Raw genomic sequence first — 16055 nt, 5'->3', positions numbered from 1 at the left:
GGAGGCTTATTAGGTAGGTGCTGCTGGTTATTTGTTCTGATACGTAACATGGAGGTATTGCAACCCTAGCTTGGCATCTTTTTAAGATCTGACAAAAGCAACCAAAGCCACGATGTCTTCATTTTCCTTCCTCGATGTCTCAGGTGCCATGCTACTGAAGTTCCAGCTGCTTACCACCATTCAAGCCCTGTGCAAATGCATTTTCCAAAAGAGCCTGAAGCTGATGGGGAAGGGTGGAGAGAGAAGCATTCCAAGTCCTGTAACAACTTTGTGGATGATTACCATGCTAAATTCCCATTGAGTAATTTTCTAAAAGCGTTTCAATAAATTAACAAGGTAATAAGTAATAGATGTATGCTATTTTTAAACTCAGAACAGTGCCAGAAGGAAATGTTATCTAACTGCCCAGCAGTTAGATGCCATAAAAAGGGGTGGGTCCAGGCAGGGCAAGCAAGCTGAAAGGTGACAGTTCCTTGGATTTCTGAAATAAAGAAAGGACTAAGGTACAACCACCACAGCAGGCAGGACATAAAGCTAGCAATACAGGACATTTGGCACATGTCAGGGAAAGTGCAGTGTTGTGCTGGGACCTCCATCCCATTTTCCTGACCAAGAAATCCCTTCTCTAACCTGACATTTATGATATGCCTCAGTTCTTTAATATATCAAACTGGGGCTGAGAGATGAAGTTGATGCTTTTCTTTTACCTGCTTGTCTTTCTCTGCCTTTTTCCAGCCTTTAAAGCTTGGTATCTCCATAGACCAAGGGGACAGCGGTGACAAGGGGCATTACTGGCACCATCACAAAGCCATCAGGCAGAGCAATGCTGCTGCTCTGCAGGTGAGAAGAGGAGCTCACTGTATCCACAAGGGCACGATCCTGCTGCCAGATAACTGGGCTCCTCAGTCAGTCTGATGTCCAAAGCAATTTACATTCCCTGCTGTATACAGCTGTATACATGCCACCATCATTTAAAGTGCAAATTTGTAACACTGGGATATTCTTTGTAAGCAAAGGTCTGTCCAACAGCATAAATCAGCTTTTATGAGCTCCTAAGTGACTCTAACAGATATCTGTGCGCAACTGTTTAAAGGATGAGCCCTCCTGGGACAGGAATGGGCACAACTCCATTGCCCTCAGTGGCTCTTAACCAAGAAGCCCTTTCCAGCCACCACTCCTGGTGCAATCATGCTTCTGCTCTTCTTTTATTAGTTTGCTACGTCCCCTTGAGGCCCCGAGCTGATCATCCAGATCAGCTCAACTCTGAACCCTTCCCCCAGCACTTGAACGCCAGATGTCTGTGTTCAACTGATAAATGAAATTATTTTAATTCACATTCAGACTTTTTTTTTTTTTTGGTATTTAATTACCAACAGGAGCAGAAGCTATCCAAGAGAGCACACATTGAATGGTTTCGTTCCTATACACACCTTCAAACACACAACTGAGCACACTCCAGCTTCACATCATTCCTTGCTGGCCTTATCCTATTTACAGCCAAGAGCAGCTGGGTGGAGGCAGCAATCTTACCTGTCATTACAAAGAATTACCTGTCATTACAAGGAATTAATGGAGTGTTGTGGCTGTGTCCCTAGAATGACAACATCTTGAGCCACACTGTAGTGCCATGTCCCTTATCAGGGTCAATATCTGAGCCACTTTCCAAGAGCGTGGTTACAGATAATTACACTGACAACGCATCCAATACAGGTAACAATGCCCTTTGGAAAATGGCTTGATGATTCACAACCGTAGCTTTGCCAAATTACACGCTGAATATGCTGTGAACATAACAGATTGCACGTTCTGAGGAAAAGGTTCTTTCCAGTAGAGCTACTGGGGACAGGATTTATTTGCTAAGGGTGACATAGCCTTGGCCTTATTTGCAGCAAAACGTCCAGTCCGCTCATTGATCAGCAGTTCTGATTACCATGGCTAATGGCAGCTTCTCGCCCTCTCAACATCTCAGCTGGCTGCTACATAGCCAGCATTTAAAACCTTGTATGGGATGCACGTCACGTTTAGTTACCCCGGCCACGGGAGCTGGGTAGCTGCAGGGACTGGAGATTTCCAGATAACAAAACTGTTTCCGTGGAGGAACATTTTTATAACTGATCGTTAGCAATTAGGCTGGTCTGTCAAAATAAAACCATCTTAATCTTTCAAAGTGAGTGCTGGGCTATTTAACTTATAATTGATTAACAGCTTTCGGAAGAGAGGATTGAAGTACACAGTAGATACCTCAGATGATGGACAGCTCAGCTTTACGAGCCTAAAACAAGTTGCCTCCTTTTTCCCACCACATGCCAATTAAATGATTAAGTATTGTTTACTGGGACTAGAAGGATTACAAGACAGTAGGTGGATTTATTAGCAGGGAAAGGAAAAACACTCCTACATGGAAGAAAAAGGATTATTTCAAGTGACTGACAGCCATGCCCCTGCAAAGCACGACTGGAGATGGCTAAATTATTCAGTCAGAAGGTTACGTCCCAGCCCTTCTCCCTTTTGTCAGGCCATTCGCCAGTTTATCCGGACATCTCCAATGTGTTCATTGTTTCAAGGTGTGCTACCCAGACTGTTTGCTCAGTTTATCACATAGATAAGCTGCAAATTCAGTTGCTTGGTATTGTTAATGGGGAAAAGGTCGGGGACAACTCGTATTCATCACAGTCTCAGTCCTCCTCTGGGGCAGGAGACCAAGATGTCCTTCAGTGAGCAAGAGCTGCTTACTTAGAGGTCTCCCAGTACATGTAGGCACTGGGTGAAATCACCTTTGTACAAGTACCTAAACATGGCAGGAACAATAATATATTTTAGCATCTTGCACCAAGAACATCCTATTTCACACAAATTAATAATTTATGCCGAGGAGCTTTGGAAGGAAGAAGAAGGAGGAGAAGCTCTGGGTTCACATGGCCAGGCTCCATAATTACCATGCCTGAACTAGCCACGTTGCATTAACACCACACACACACCACTTTTACCAGGCTGAAAAGTGTCAAGACACCGAAAAGACTTCCAAATGCAAGACCTCCTGACTGTCAGAGGCTGCACATAAAATAAAACAACTCCTTAAGCCTATAACACAAAGGAGTAGCATGGGAACTTCTATATTGCAATTTCAACTGGAGAGGCAGTTATGGAGCAAATCTTTTACGTTCTGCAGATGGGAACAAACTCAGCAGCATAGCTGAGCACCCAAAACTCATCTCACACTGCTGTCAGGACCAGCAGGCATGCACCAGCAGGGCCATAGCTCTGCAAAGACCCTCACCTGAGGACACCACAACAACTTTGAAATTGAGCCAACCCTTTATGCACCTAATCTCTGGATGGAAAGAGTTAAATGAGTTGCTGCAGTTAAAGCAGAAGGCAAAAGTTGAGCTCTTCCCTTCTATTTCTATAGGTCTCATCTCCAAGAGTAGCTTTAGCACAACTGAGGAAAGCAAAAGCTGCTGCTTTAGGATGGAGCTGCCAGCACTGCCTACCCTGGGAGTTCCATCCCTGGGGTGCTGCTGTCACATGGTGCTTGCTAATGATTTGTCACAGATGGTTAATTAAAGGGAGCAAAGTCCTTGCTAGACAAGAGCCTCCGCAGGTGTGGAGGCAGCCAAAGCCTGGTAACAGGGTATGATATTTCGAGAACCTGGGAGCTTTTGTTTTTTGCAGCCTGTCTAGAGCTCAGGACCCCTTCCTGGGATTCAGAGAAAAACCTAAAATGCAAGACTTTCATTTTTTCAGCAGAAGTCTGTGTATGTCACATGGGCAGCCCTTGGTGGGACATGAAAGCAGTCAGCTGATGCTCCCATTGATCATCGGAGCTGTAATGGTAAAGCAATGAAGAGGCTGAGTTTCAACAAATCAATAAATTAAAGGCCAGGATGTCAGAGGAAGTCATGAAAAGGCTATCCCTAGGGATACAAAACACAGAGATATTACAGCTGCCTCTGGAAACCTCTGAGCCAGGGTTTGCAGGGAAGGCACAGGGAGAGAAATATCCCTGCACGCCTCCTGCAGCAGCTGCTGTGAGCCATGGGGTGCTGGAGGGGAGTCTGCAGGGAGCCGTGACCCCCGAAGGCTGCAGAGGAACGTGCTGGGCTAATTACAGAGTGAAGCAAGCCCCATTGCCAAGAGGTAGGCAAATATGAATAGCTGCCAAAGCAGGGCACCAGGAGTGGCAGGTGCTGGCCCCTCACCTCGAGGAGCCTGCAGAGGGATAGGGCTGCCAGCTGAATTGAGACTACATGGTGACAGCACGTCATGCAAAAGAAAAGGTACATCCCGTTGGCCTCTCTCCACGGGGAGAACCACGCTCTGTTGGCCAGCAGTGAAGCTGGAGGCTGACTGCACCAAAAGGAATGGGAATAGAAGCCAATATACAGAAAACTCCTTCCTCAGAAGTCTCCTGGCTTTGTGAACAGCACAGGAATGTATCACGTTTAGCATCTCTCTCCTTGAAGCACCCTTGTAAGGTGGGGACATGTCACACACTAATATTACACGTTTAAATTATTCATTTTAACACCAGTTTCTTCTTTCCTACTAGCTGTTTGCATGTTTTTGTCTTCTATACACTGACTCTGCATCCAGCTGTGATGCTGGAGCTGATGAAGCACGAGGTGGGCTCCCCAGAGCCTGAGCTACCTCCCCAGACCATATTGCAATGCCTAATGCACCTCTGAACTCAATGTTTTTTTAAAATATACTAAGGTGGGAGATGCCTCTGACATCAGCCAGCCCCAGGGAGGCTTACAATGGCAGCAAGAGAAGGCTGCAGACCTCAGCAAAGCGACTGGGTGCTGGGACATCATCCCACCCCCATTACACTCACAGCACTAACAGTGACCAGGTGGCAGATACGTCACTGGAGACCCGCATTTGTTGTAATATTCTGTGGTCTAGACAAGAAATGCTCCATTTCTGAGCCATGCAAGCATCCCTGTCTGATGCTCAGGCAAACAGCACCCAGGGGAGCACCCATGTTGGGGTGAACAGATGCTTGGATGCTCAGCATCCCCAAAACTGCATCTCCCTGCTGAGCCAGAAGTTCTTCTCCACTACACGGTGTGCCCCATATTTCTGCAGCAGATGTTGCAGATGGCAAGCAATAAGCTGGAAATCAAGGGAAGTATTAACAGTTGTTTTTTTTCCTCCTGTTGTGTGAAACGCTTATTACCAAAGCTGTCTCGCCACGTATGCAGGCTCCCTCACTCCACACATGGGTTTACATGGGGAAAACCTGCTGAAAAGCGGCATTGGGTACATCTGCTGGGCAGGGCAGCCCATGCAAGTCACCATGGAGGGGCATTTCAGAGCTGAGGGTAGCTGATGGACTCCCCAGGGTCAGCTCTGGGGTGCTAATCTCTGCCTCTTTGCCCAAACCCAAACTCCCTCCGGTCGGATGAGCAGGACAAGAAAATGCTTTTAAGCACTAGGCTGCATCTGAGCAGCTCACTGTCTGCCTTCCCCACACAGCCCAAGCAATCCCACCTGTTATCTGTGGTTCACTTGCTCGAACCTTACAAAGGGAGAAGCATCCGGGTACCTCGTCCTTCTTTGCCTTGGTAAAAGAGCCAAGACAAAACATTGCACTCTGAGTTCTGGTTCTCCAGTCCTATCACAGCTGTTATAAATTGAACTGTGTCTAAAATAAAAGCACAGCATCGTTTGGCTGAGTTTGAAAAGCAGCCACTGGAAATAACTGCATCAAGACCGGTATGTTAAGATGCATCCTTTTGAGCTGTGTTCAGCAGAGTAACATTTTTATTATTTTTTATTCCAGTAATAAATCACTGCAACAGTTAAGTGCTCAGGAGGCCGTGAAGTATGGCAGCGTGGGTGGCAAGAGCAGAAGTTCATTTTTCCCTGCAAGCATCACTTAGGGTGCTCCCCCCATGTCAGCCCCCTCAGCATCTCCTTGTACTGTGTTATTGCTCAGCTTAGTCGAGTAATACATTTCAGGATCTTATTGTGGTGTCAGGGCATTGACTGCTTACAGGCCAGTGGCAGCGATAGTCCTTACCAGCTCTTTCTGAAATCGAGTGTCTCCTGTTTAAATCTGGTAGGGGAAAAACCCTGCTCCCCTCCGTGCTCCTTGCACAGCCTCCCACACATCCCTCTGCAAACACACACGGTCTCAATGTATATTTGATTTTCTCATTGTGCAAAAGGGAAAGAATAGAGACAGGCCCTCGGGATTTAGCTAGGAGCAGGGCTGAATGGAACCCCACTGCCTGTTTTTCCTGTAGCCATGTTATCTCACAGCAAACCCACTCTTTCCTTTCTCGATGCCAAACCATTTAATGGAGACATCTCTGTGCTATTCCCCATCCTAGGGCAAGACCAGGCTTCAGCTAAGTTGTTCAGGTTTCAACAGGCATAAACCAAAAATAAACATAAATGCATACTGCCCCTTGATGTGTGTGCCCAGTCCAACAGGAACCAAACTACAAATTTTCACAGGTTAGGCCCATTTTACAAAGCTACTCCAAGATTACAAAGAGAAGGATCCTCGTTTATCACTTAGCTGTGATTTAGTTTTTTAGATGTTCTTTTCAGGCTTGTAAAGCTGCCCCAAATTTGGCAGATATCGCCATGCAGACTTGCACACTAGTATCACGTCTGCTCTAAGAATACCTCAGCCAAAGAAATGACAAAATCTCTTCCAAAGCTTAAACGGCATCAGTGTCAGACCCAGGAAACCAAACGGCATTTAAACAGTTGGATGTTACCATCTGGGGAAAAAAATAATAATGACAGAAGTTAAATGGAAAAAAAAAAAAAAAAGCAAAATGTGAATGTTCAGACTTACCATTTTTGTCAGCTCTTCTGAAAATCTAGAATTGAAAGAGAAAGAGAGGAGTGTTTACTATGTGGGTCAGCTGGAAGGGTTTGTGGTTGCAGTTAAGCCCCCTCCTCCCCCCAAGCCATCTCAAATGCTTTGTGGAGCCCACCCCTTTCAAGACCCAGCCCCTGGCCCCATAAAATGGTCAACCACCACCTAGGGACAGTATCGGCACGGTCAGCTTTGGAAATAATCAGTGGGTGCTCCAGCAGTTCATTCATTTCCCATCCCCTTTGCAGAAGAAAGCCAAAAGCGTAGGTCCAACACACACACAGTGACACCAGCAGCACAGCCAATTTCTCTAGCATCAATAATATCTCTTAAACCAAGTGTCAGAGTTCTGCACTTCTCAAATTATTTACCTGGCTTTTATTTATTTTATTTTTTTAAGCAAGTTTCCTGCATGAGAAGGAGATTATACTTTGGCTTAAAACTACTGTGTGGAGGAACAGCCCAGAGAGAAGAACCAGATAGACTTTTCAGAAGGAAAAACTGCAAGAAGGTGTAGTACAGTGGAATTTGCCAGGGAAGAAGGCAGCAAAAACAACTGCTGCATTTCTTACTAGTCTAATCTTAGGACGAGTCCCCTGACACAACACGATTAACAGCAAAAGCCTTGTGCAAGGGCTGAGATCTTACAGGCTGCTGCTAAAAATGGCTGCTAGTGCAAGCTTGGCCGTAAATTACCGAAAAATTAAGATGCTCATAAATTGGACAGAAAAGGAAAAACTTTATTATCATCTCTTCAGACCTGACCCTATTAATTTGAGCCAGAGCAGAGATTTTTGGCTGCACAAAGAAAATTCCCTGCAGAGGGAATAAAAGCACCAGCAGGACAGATCAGAGGCAGCCGTAAAATGCAATCTCTTCTTTTCTGGGTCATAGAATCACTCCAAAAAAAAAAAAAAAAAAAAAAAAAAAAAGCCAGAGAAGAAACTGCTGTGCACAAGAAACCCAAGAGACAAATTGCATTGCAGAATGTGCTAGTTAAACGAGTATGGTTTAATTAAGCAACATTAATCATTCTTTTGCCAGAAGCCCTAGGCTGGACAGGGCAAGGCCGAAGCTGTACTTTCTGGCACACTTGGGCAGGAGCAGATGCCCTCTGCTTGAGGCATGTGGTGGAAGCAGCTGGGTGCCAGCCTTCAGGAGAGCCCTAAGAGCCCTACAAGGGTTAGGGCTTGTCACCACAGCTCTTGGGCTGCCCATTTCCGAGAACAGCTAGAAGTCCAGGGGGAAAATCCTACCTGTCCCCACGCTTATGGACCTCATTGAGATTAGAAAGACCAGTCATGGCTTGTCTATGGGATGGAAGAATAAAGAATCCTTCTTTAGGGCTGGGCAAGCAGGACCTCAGGCATTCCCAGGGTTTTGGCACACATCACTCGGCCATGAGCACTATGCCCTGCCTGGACTGTGAAACATTCCTCTTTTCCAGGCTTGGACACCCCATTTCCTCACTCCCAGTGAACACCTCCAGACAAGGCACTTTGCTTTCTGGATGCTGATTATTTCAGGGTTTTCTATTTCATCGCCACATCCTTTTGTTACTGCTCCCACTGCTCGGAGACAAAGGCATTACATAAATTCTAACACAGAAGCAGCAACGTCTATTTTAAGGTGCTGTGGGAGATCACCACCCCGCTAAGCACAACAGTCAGAGGGAGAAAAGGAAAGCAAGAACAAAAGTAAAACATGGCTTAAAGTGGGAGAACAGCTCAACCCATGGTGCTGTGTCCTGTGGAGCCACCAACCTCGCAATGAACTCTTGGAGAAAGAGGGGAAAAAAAAAATAATATATATAAAGTTGTCTACTAATAGGGAATCAGCCTGGCTGTAAGTTGATGTGCTAAACTACATCTAAGGCAAAAGCACCAAGATTTCATGGCCAAACCTGTTAAGGGAGGACCACATCAGCTACCAAGCTTTATCTACAGGACCAAACTGTTCAGCTTTTACTGTAAATGAACAAGATTTATTCTTCCAGCTTAATTGGACTACAAAAATTTTACACGCACAAAAATTAAAATAGGACACGAGGAGAGAAAGCAATTTAAGACAAAGCCATCTGTCAACACAGGCAGGCAGCATCAAGGTATGAATGAACATCGGGAGGCTGATAAAGATATAACACGCTCTGTGATAGCTTGCTGGTGCTGCCAAAAATGCTGCTTCTGTGAAGACGCCATATTTACACTAAAGGGCAAAACTAAAACAAGCAGCAGCACCCAGTGACCCCATTGGTGCAGTTTTTTGCCCAGCAATTAAGTTGCTCAGACTCAGTGGAGCAGCAGCAGCACCACCGAGCCTGGCCCAGATTGCTCTTTCTGCTCCATCGCCCCCACTTCTCCCATCGCTGGGGTAATGCACTGCTTGCAGGTGGTCAACAAGAAATGATCCAGTCCCAAATCTACTACACCAGGCATCCCCCCATCAGCCGTGCTTTAGATCTATTAAGCAAGGCTTCTGTAGCACAAGCTACATTGCATGGTGAGGAATCCCGTAACATGGGCCAGATTAGCCCATGTTATAGGATTTACTCCTGCAATGCACGCAGAGCTCTGTCTGCAGCATGCTTCATCCATTTCCGAGCTGTTTAGATGGATAAAAGCCCTACAAGATTTTGAGGCAGCAGCATCTTTCAGGAGTTCCTATGGCTGTCTTTATTTCTGCTCTGCTCTCAACTGGCTACTGCAGATATCTGGCAGAAGTAAGCAATTCAAGCTGCTGGTGGTAATAATAAACTTGAAGTAAAATTGATGGTTTCAGATTTAAACATTCAGCTCTGCCTTCTCTGAGCTCTTGGATTAGAAAAAGCTACACTGGAGGCTACTTGAGGGAGGTTTTCTTGGCAATTTTATTAAATTCACACACAGGCACTCCCCTAACAAGCCCAGGAATTATTACAGGGTTTGTAGAGTTTATTATTCCTTCAGCAGGTTAATATGCTGTTGATTTAAAATAAAGAGTGCAGCTGAGCTAGAATTCTGTTTTCCCTGATAATCTCAGTGCAGAATCGAGCACGAACAGGATCCAAGCCTCCTTGGAGAGGTAAACCTACGGATGAGAGAGCATCCAGACACCCAGAGAGATGTAAAAGCCTGATTAATTTTTTCACCATGCTCCCACACCCCTGTTCTTCCTTTCTGTTCCCTTCCCTACAGGTCTTGACGCTTTTACATCCTCATGGAAGGAAATTCCTCTCCAACAGCCTCTGTGTTGCTCACAGGCTTTTTTACGTCCACAAGAAGAGCAGCTAACACCATTTTCACTTCTCCCTCTTACCTCCTCCTTTCTGTTTACCACCTAGCTTCATAAATCAAGGTTACAAAAGAGGGGCAGGAGCTGCTGCTGATGTTATCAGATATCCAGCACTGGATGCTACTTCTGCACTAGGGCTGCACTAGAAATGGCACCGTTGACAAAACAGTCAGAAAACGATGCCAATTTGGGAGTCTACATCTGGAAACACACACCTGGCACAAGCCTGGTATGTATTATCTTGGTATGTACTATCCAAACACCTTGAATGGGGCCAAAGTGTAAATCAGCTCTGGCTACGTAAGTGAGGGCGGAAGAGGAGAGCTGGGTTTGAAGCAGTCTTTATGACCTTGCTGGAGAAAGAAGGGGACAGATGAGGGTCAGAATTAGTTCTCAGTGAACCTCTCCAAGAAATAGCTTCACCTGACCTGAAAGCAATGGCGTTGCTTTCCTCAGGGGCTTTTAAATTAAAACCTAAAAGTGCTGGCCACAAGACATTCAGTCACCGCTGGTGAAGCCAGGGGGGACACGAGCTCTTTCCAGCAGATATCAGAAGGGGCAGCTCAGTGATGCTGCCCAGCCCTGACACCCGCTGTGGGTCACACTGTTACCAGTGCTGGTTTCCACTGGAAAGGCAGGAAGAGATGAGTAAGAGCAGTCTGTAAATAAGAACCGAAGTACTCCCAGGCAGAGCAATACCTGTCTAGATGTTTCCCACGCCTTGGGAGCCAAAAACCTCAGCTCTATTGTATGTACGTGTATACTTATTCACACTCAGCAAATAAGATCTGATATAGGTTTTTCCAACCTCCAACCCATGTTTTCCATTTTATCAGTCTTAGGATATTTGCGGATTTGTTCTGGACTAGAAAAACCCGTGTGTGGTTACGGTGGCACGAGTAGCACCGTGGCAATGTCAGCTTCCTCTCAAAAGGGGTTTTGTCCTCGTGAAGCAGGACAGAAGCTCCGAGTCCATGGAGAACATCTTCAAGCAGCCCAGAAAGCTGGTGCAGACCACAGCATCACTGTGGTCTTGTCTCAGAAGCTGGGGACAGACCCCAGCAATCCATAGCAAACCGCACGCTGCAAATCCAGAGCATTTGGTTCTTGTGGATGGGGCAGCCACGTGTGATCCCGATGTGGGATGCAAACACCCAGGGACAATCACCCGTGAGTGAGATTGGGATGGGGACGGACCCAGGGACACTATATGAGCTCCCCACTAAACACAACCTCAGCTTTATCCACCACCACCCTTGAAGAGCATTTGCCACTCCTGGTTTAGGAAGTGCTGAGGACTTATATTATCTTCTCCATTAGTTTGTTACTAGGCTTTTGTTAATCTGCAGTTTTATCTATTTTTGCACTTGGAAATCTATGACTTCAAGCTGAACTATTAAACCTTTTTTATTTTTATTTTTTAAACATTCACCTGAAAGGACACAAGCAAAAGAAAAATGCTGAAGTAGCCCTAAGCTAGGATTCATCCTCCAAGCTGACAGCAGAAGACATCAGACCCTCTCTTTCTATCTCCTTCTTCCTCAGCCCTTCCTTTCACCCCACAACATCCCAGTTCTGTTTCTTTGGTGCAAAGGGAGAAGGAAACTTCCACTGAGCATCAGTCTTCCCCATGGTCCAGAGGAATCAGAACAAATTCTTTGGGGTTGCTCAAGTCAGAAGAAAGCCGGAACAGATGAGGAAGAAGTGACAAAGGTACCACTAGTACCAGCTCCATCTTACCCACTTCATAACCAAAACCAAGCTTAATCCACCTTCCCCAGCCCTGATGAACCACCTGCAGAGCACCCCCAGCTGATGTGGATGCTGATTAAGCCACAAAATCTCCCAGGTCTTTACTCCAGCCCTCGAGGAGTGACACAGCCCTGGAGCAGGGACCTGCTGCCTCCCGAGCACATCCACATAGCACAGGAGCAGGAATGGGTTAATTGGAAAAATCTGCTCTCATCCCTGATGGTTCAAGCATGATCTTTGTTACTTTCCTGCTAATGTGTGAAAATTAACCTAAATGCACATTCCCCAGGTTGTTCACTCTATGTATTAAAGCAGGCTCTCACGGTGTGTTTGAAGAGCCTGTTACAATAAAGCCACTGCTTAAATTGCAGTTTCTATTGTAACAGAAGAAAAGGGAGAAACGGGATCTGAGGGAGGAGAAGGAAAAAGAAAGAAACCTCAAACCTAACACTCTCAGCAGCCATTTCTACTTTCAGCAGGTGTAAAGGGGCTCTGAGTCCCACTGTGAACAGGAAAAAGGCTCAGGAGCTTATTGAACTAATATTGCCAATGGTTCATGGCTCATTTTCCCAGCTCAAACCTCAAAGTGTAAAGCAAGCAAAACAAACAAACAAAAAAATCTATTTAAAGAAAGTAAAGTTGAACAGCTAAAGTACCATTTTGCTGGAAATACCGTTCTAACTCGGGAGTCTCTAGGTATAAAGCTAACGTTGCTTCCCCATTGCATTCATGCTCTGAAGCCCAGAGTGGTGTAAGATTTCAGCAATCTCAGGACAGGAGGGGAAAAAAAGCTCCCATAGAAGACCCAAGGATATTAGTTACATATCTCCTTTCAGCTTCTCCTTGCAGCAGCATTTCCCTGCAGCCACCCAGCCCCGCTTCACCAGCACGGCCATCCATCAGGCTCTGCTCTCCGAGCTGCTTTTGGCAGTTCAAGAAACACTCAAATTGGTTCATTCAGGGATCTGAAACGCCTGTCACATGTGTAACGAGGTTCAGCCTCGCTAGCCCATGCTGGGGACGCAGAAAAGAACTCAGTGAATTGCTGAGAAAGCGCCAAGGGTTCACCTGGCAGAGCTACACCTGCCTAAGAGGGGCTGGGGGAGAGCACAAGCTGTCCTTTACTACAGCCCATGCCTCGGTGGCTTATTTTTGCATTCACTACATTTTATTTTTAAAGCTAGGCGACAGCAAAGCTGAGGGTGCCTGTGTTTAATTACTAGATGCTGCATTCGGAAAGGCTGTGTAATTACTCCATTGCACTCCGGCTGATTCCCCCCCCCCAGTCTCCTAATTCATTTGTGTGCAAATAGCCTCATTAGCCCCCAAATCAGAAAGTCCATAAATATCACAGCAGAGGCACCAGCCACCCCCCTGTGTACCCCCCAGACCTGGGAAAAGGAGCCCCGGGTCCAAGTCCCTTGCAGGCAGCCGGGACCATGCTGCAGCCCTGCTAGGCATTAGGGTGCAGGATCTGAGGTGCACCCCATGCCCAGGGAGCCTGGGGGATCCCTGCTGCAAGGCTGGGGGCATTTGTAGGATCTGAGTCCTGCATCCCCATCATGCTGAGCTGACACCAGGATTAAGGACCCAGGGTGCATCCCCAGGTGGCCCAGGGGCTGTAGGACTGAGGATGCAAGGCATGGGGTGCACCCCCATGCTCAGAGAAAAGGGAGGGTGCAGGACCCAGCTTGCACCCCCAGACCCCGTTAATGTGAGGGATGCACAGCAAGGGGTTACAGGATTCGAGCTTCACCCCCATCCTCAGCCAGCCCACGGGGTGCAGAACCCGGGGAACAATCCTGATCCCCAATCCCAAACTGTTCACAGAGTGCAGGATCCAAGGAAATGGATGCAGGACCCCAAGCCCAGCCAGATTGGGGGTGCAGGTCCCAGGTAATGAGATGCAGGACCCGGGAGGTGGGGTGCAGGACCCCTTGCCCAGCTGGTCCAGGAAATGCAGGACCGAGGCTCTCCCTACCCCTAATCATCCCGAGGTGTACAGGGCAAGGGGATGCGGGATGTACCCCAAATCTCCAACCAACTGGGGACGTGGGACCCAGGGAAAAACCTTGGTGCCAAACCGGTCTTTGGGGTGCAGGATCCGGTCGGGGAGGATGTGGGGGGATGCAGGAGGATGTGCACTCCCATGCCCAAACCGAGCTTGGGGTTGCAGGACCCATGCAAAGGGGACTCCGGAGCCGGGGAGGGATGCAGCGGGACTTGGGGTAAGGGACAGCGGCGGCGATGTGGGATGCGGGTGGCTGGGCAAATACCCCCTCCCCCGAGCCGAGGGGCTGCAGGAGCACTCACATCGAGGATGACGGAGGTGCCCTTCCTCTGCGAAGAGGCTCCGGGGGTGAGCAGCTCCCTGTCGGCGACGCCCTTGTCGCTCATCCTGGCCACCACCCAGCGCAGGAGCCCGTCCAGCCCGCGCAGCGCCGGCGGAGGTTTGCGCAGCAGCCTGTGCACGCCGGCCCGGCACGACCGCGCTGCCTGCTCGCACATCGCTCAGCCCGGCCTCATGCCGGAGCTGGGACTCCCTCCTCCTCCTCCTCCTCCTCTTCCTCCTCCTCCGCACCGCGGGCGGGGGCGGGCTCCCCGCTCCTTTCCCTGCCCTGCCCGAAGAGGGGGGGAATTTGGGGGTGGGGGAGGTCACCCCATCCCCCTACAGCCCTCACCCCTTCCCCAACGCAAAGCATCCTTTCAGTTTTTATTATTATTAATAATAATAATATTATTATTAGGCTAAAAGGAGTGTTCTTACAGCATGGCTGTAGCCCGCCTAAATTTTAGCAGCTCTTTGTAAGGACAGCAGACCTGAGAAGTCTTGCTGGTAAATAAAATGTGGCCCCAACCCCATACCCCCAAAAGCCCCTATAGGATGAATCAGCTTGGCTACTGCAGCATTTATGGCTACAGAGCTACCCACGGCACTCAGCTGGACAAAGATGCCAACCCCACAACTCCATGCTGGGAGGATATTCACTGTGATAGCAATATGCGTGTGTTCACCTGCACAGGTCAAGATCCCTTCTTTCAGCCAAGAAACCACCTTGCCCAAATGCCACTCGATCACTTCATCTCCCCCTCCACGCCCAAGTTCCCCCCAGTTTGAGCTGGGACCCGGCAGCAGACTGCTCTTTGCCATGAAGATTCATAACTCAGCTTGGAAGTCCGGGGCTGTTTCTCTCCTTTCACCCAAATCATTTCTCATTAACGTCAAACCCAGCTCTACCTCATTTAAATTCTCATTTTTCTTCTTAAGTGGATCTAGACAGGAGACTTTTCAGACACTCAGAGCAGGGGGAAGTCAGCCCCAAGCCCGGGCACTCAAGGACTGGAGGAGCTGGCAGGGGGCAGAGGAACAGGTGGAGAGAAGTGAGGGCAGAAAGCACCAATAAATCCTGGCAGCGGGTGCTGGCAAAGCTCCAGACTAGAGGCCACCTGGCACATGCAGGGACTCCTCTAAAAGAAGGTCCAAGGCAGAGCAGAGGCTGTGCCAGACCCCTGTGCGTGGGCAGCTTTCATCCCCAGTTTGGATTCTGCCTTTCCCCCTGCCCCTCTCTGCACCACCGGGAGTTTCAGTTAATTAAAACCTTCCAGCAGGCAGGTCTCACGGCTTCACTCAGTGCAAAATGTCCTAATGACTGCTGGAGTGGGCTTGATCTGGCTGCTCAATGGAGGGAGGGGGAAGGAGTGACCCTGCTGCTTGGGGGCAGCGGGGGGAGCTCAGCAGAGCAGCACTGCCCACCCTGCAAAGGTCCAGGCATGAAGCTGGAGCCCGAGGTGCTCCTTTAGCCCCTGAACTGATTTATGGTGAGTGCGGAGTATCGATAAGACTACAGTGCAATGGAAAGGTGAACATTTATGACACGGTTATGCTCATGACCAAAGAAACCAAACAACCCAATAAACTCTTCCAAAGCACTGTTCTCACTCAGATATCACCTCCTGCAACAGGACCAGTGCAGCAGCTGAGATGGGAAGCAGCTGGATTTATCCCAAGATGTGGGATAAGTCCAAAGAAGTTTTTTTTGAGAATTTGCTCAGCCCACCCAAGGCACCAGGTTGCTGCAGGTGGAGCCCAAACACAGTGCAGGAGCTCAGGTTGTGCTGGTGTTATTCCTAAAGGCAACCCACAGACCTCTTTGAAGCTTCTTAAATCATATAAAATACATAGATTAGCTGGACT

General features: G+C 47.9%; 1 protein-coding gene across 1 annotated transcript in view; it reads right to left on the bottom strand.

Moving 5' to 3' along the window:
* NECAB2 (N-terminal EF-hand calcium binding protein 2) overlaps positions 1-14368 on the bottom strand; it is a gene marked incomplete at its 5' end in the record, with an annotated part of 58714 nt that extends 44346 nt beyond the window's left edge. Inside the window, 2 exons of the mRNA XM_082769716.1 lie at positions 6815-6839; positions 14174-14368. Coding sequence (XP_082625842.1) covers positions 6815-6839; positions 14174-14368 — 220 coding nt within the window. The remainder of the gene's footprint in view (positions 1-6814; positions 6840-14173) is intronic.
* Between the last annotated feature and the right edge of the window lie 1687 nt (positions 14369-16055).

The sequence above is a fragment of the Aythya marila genome (genome assembly GCF_965140915.1).
Source record: "Aythya marila genome assembly, chromosome: 12".
NCBI lineage: Eukaryota > Metazoa > Chordata > Aves > Anseriformes > Anatidae > Aythya > Aythya marila.
This window is presented reverse-complemented; position numbering and strand designations above follow the sequence as displayed.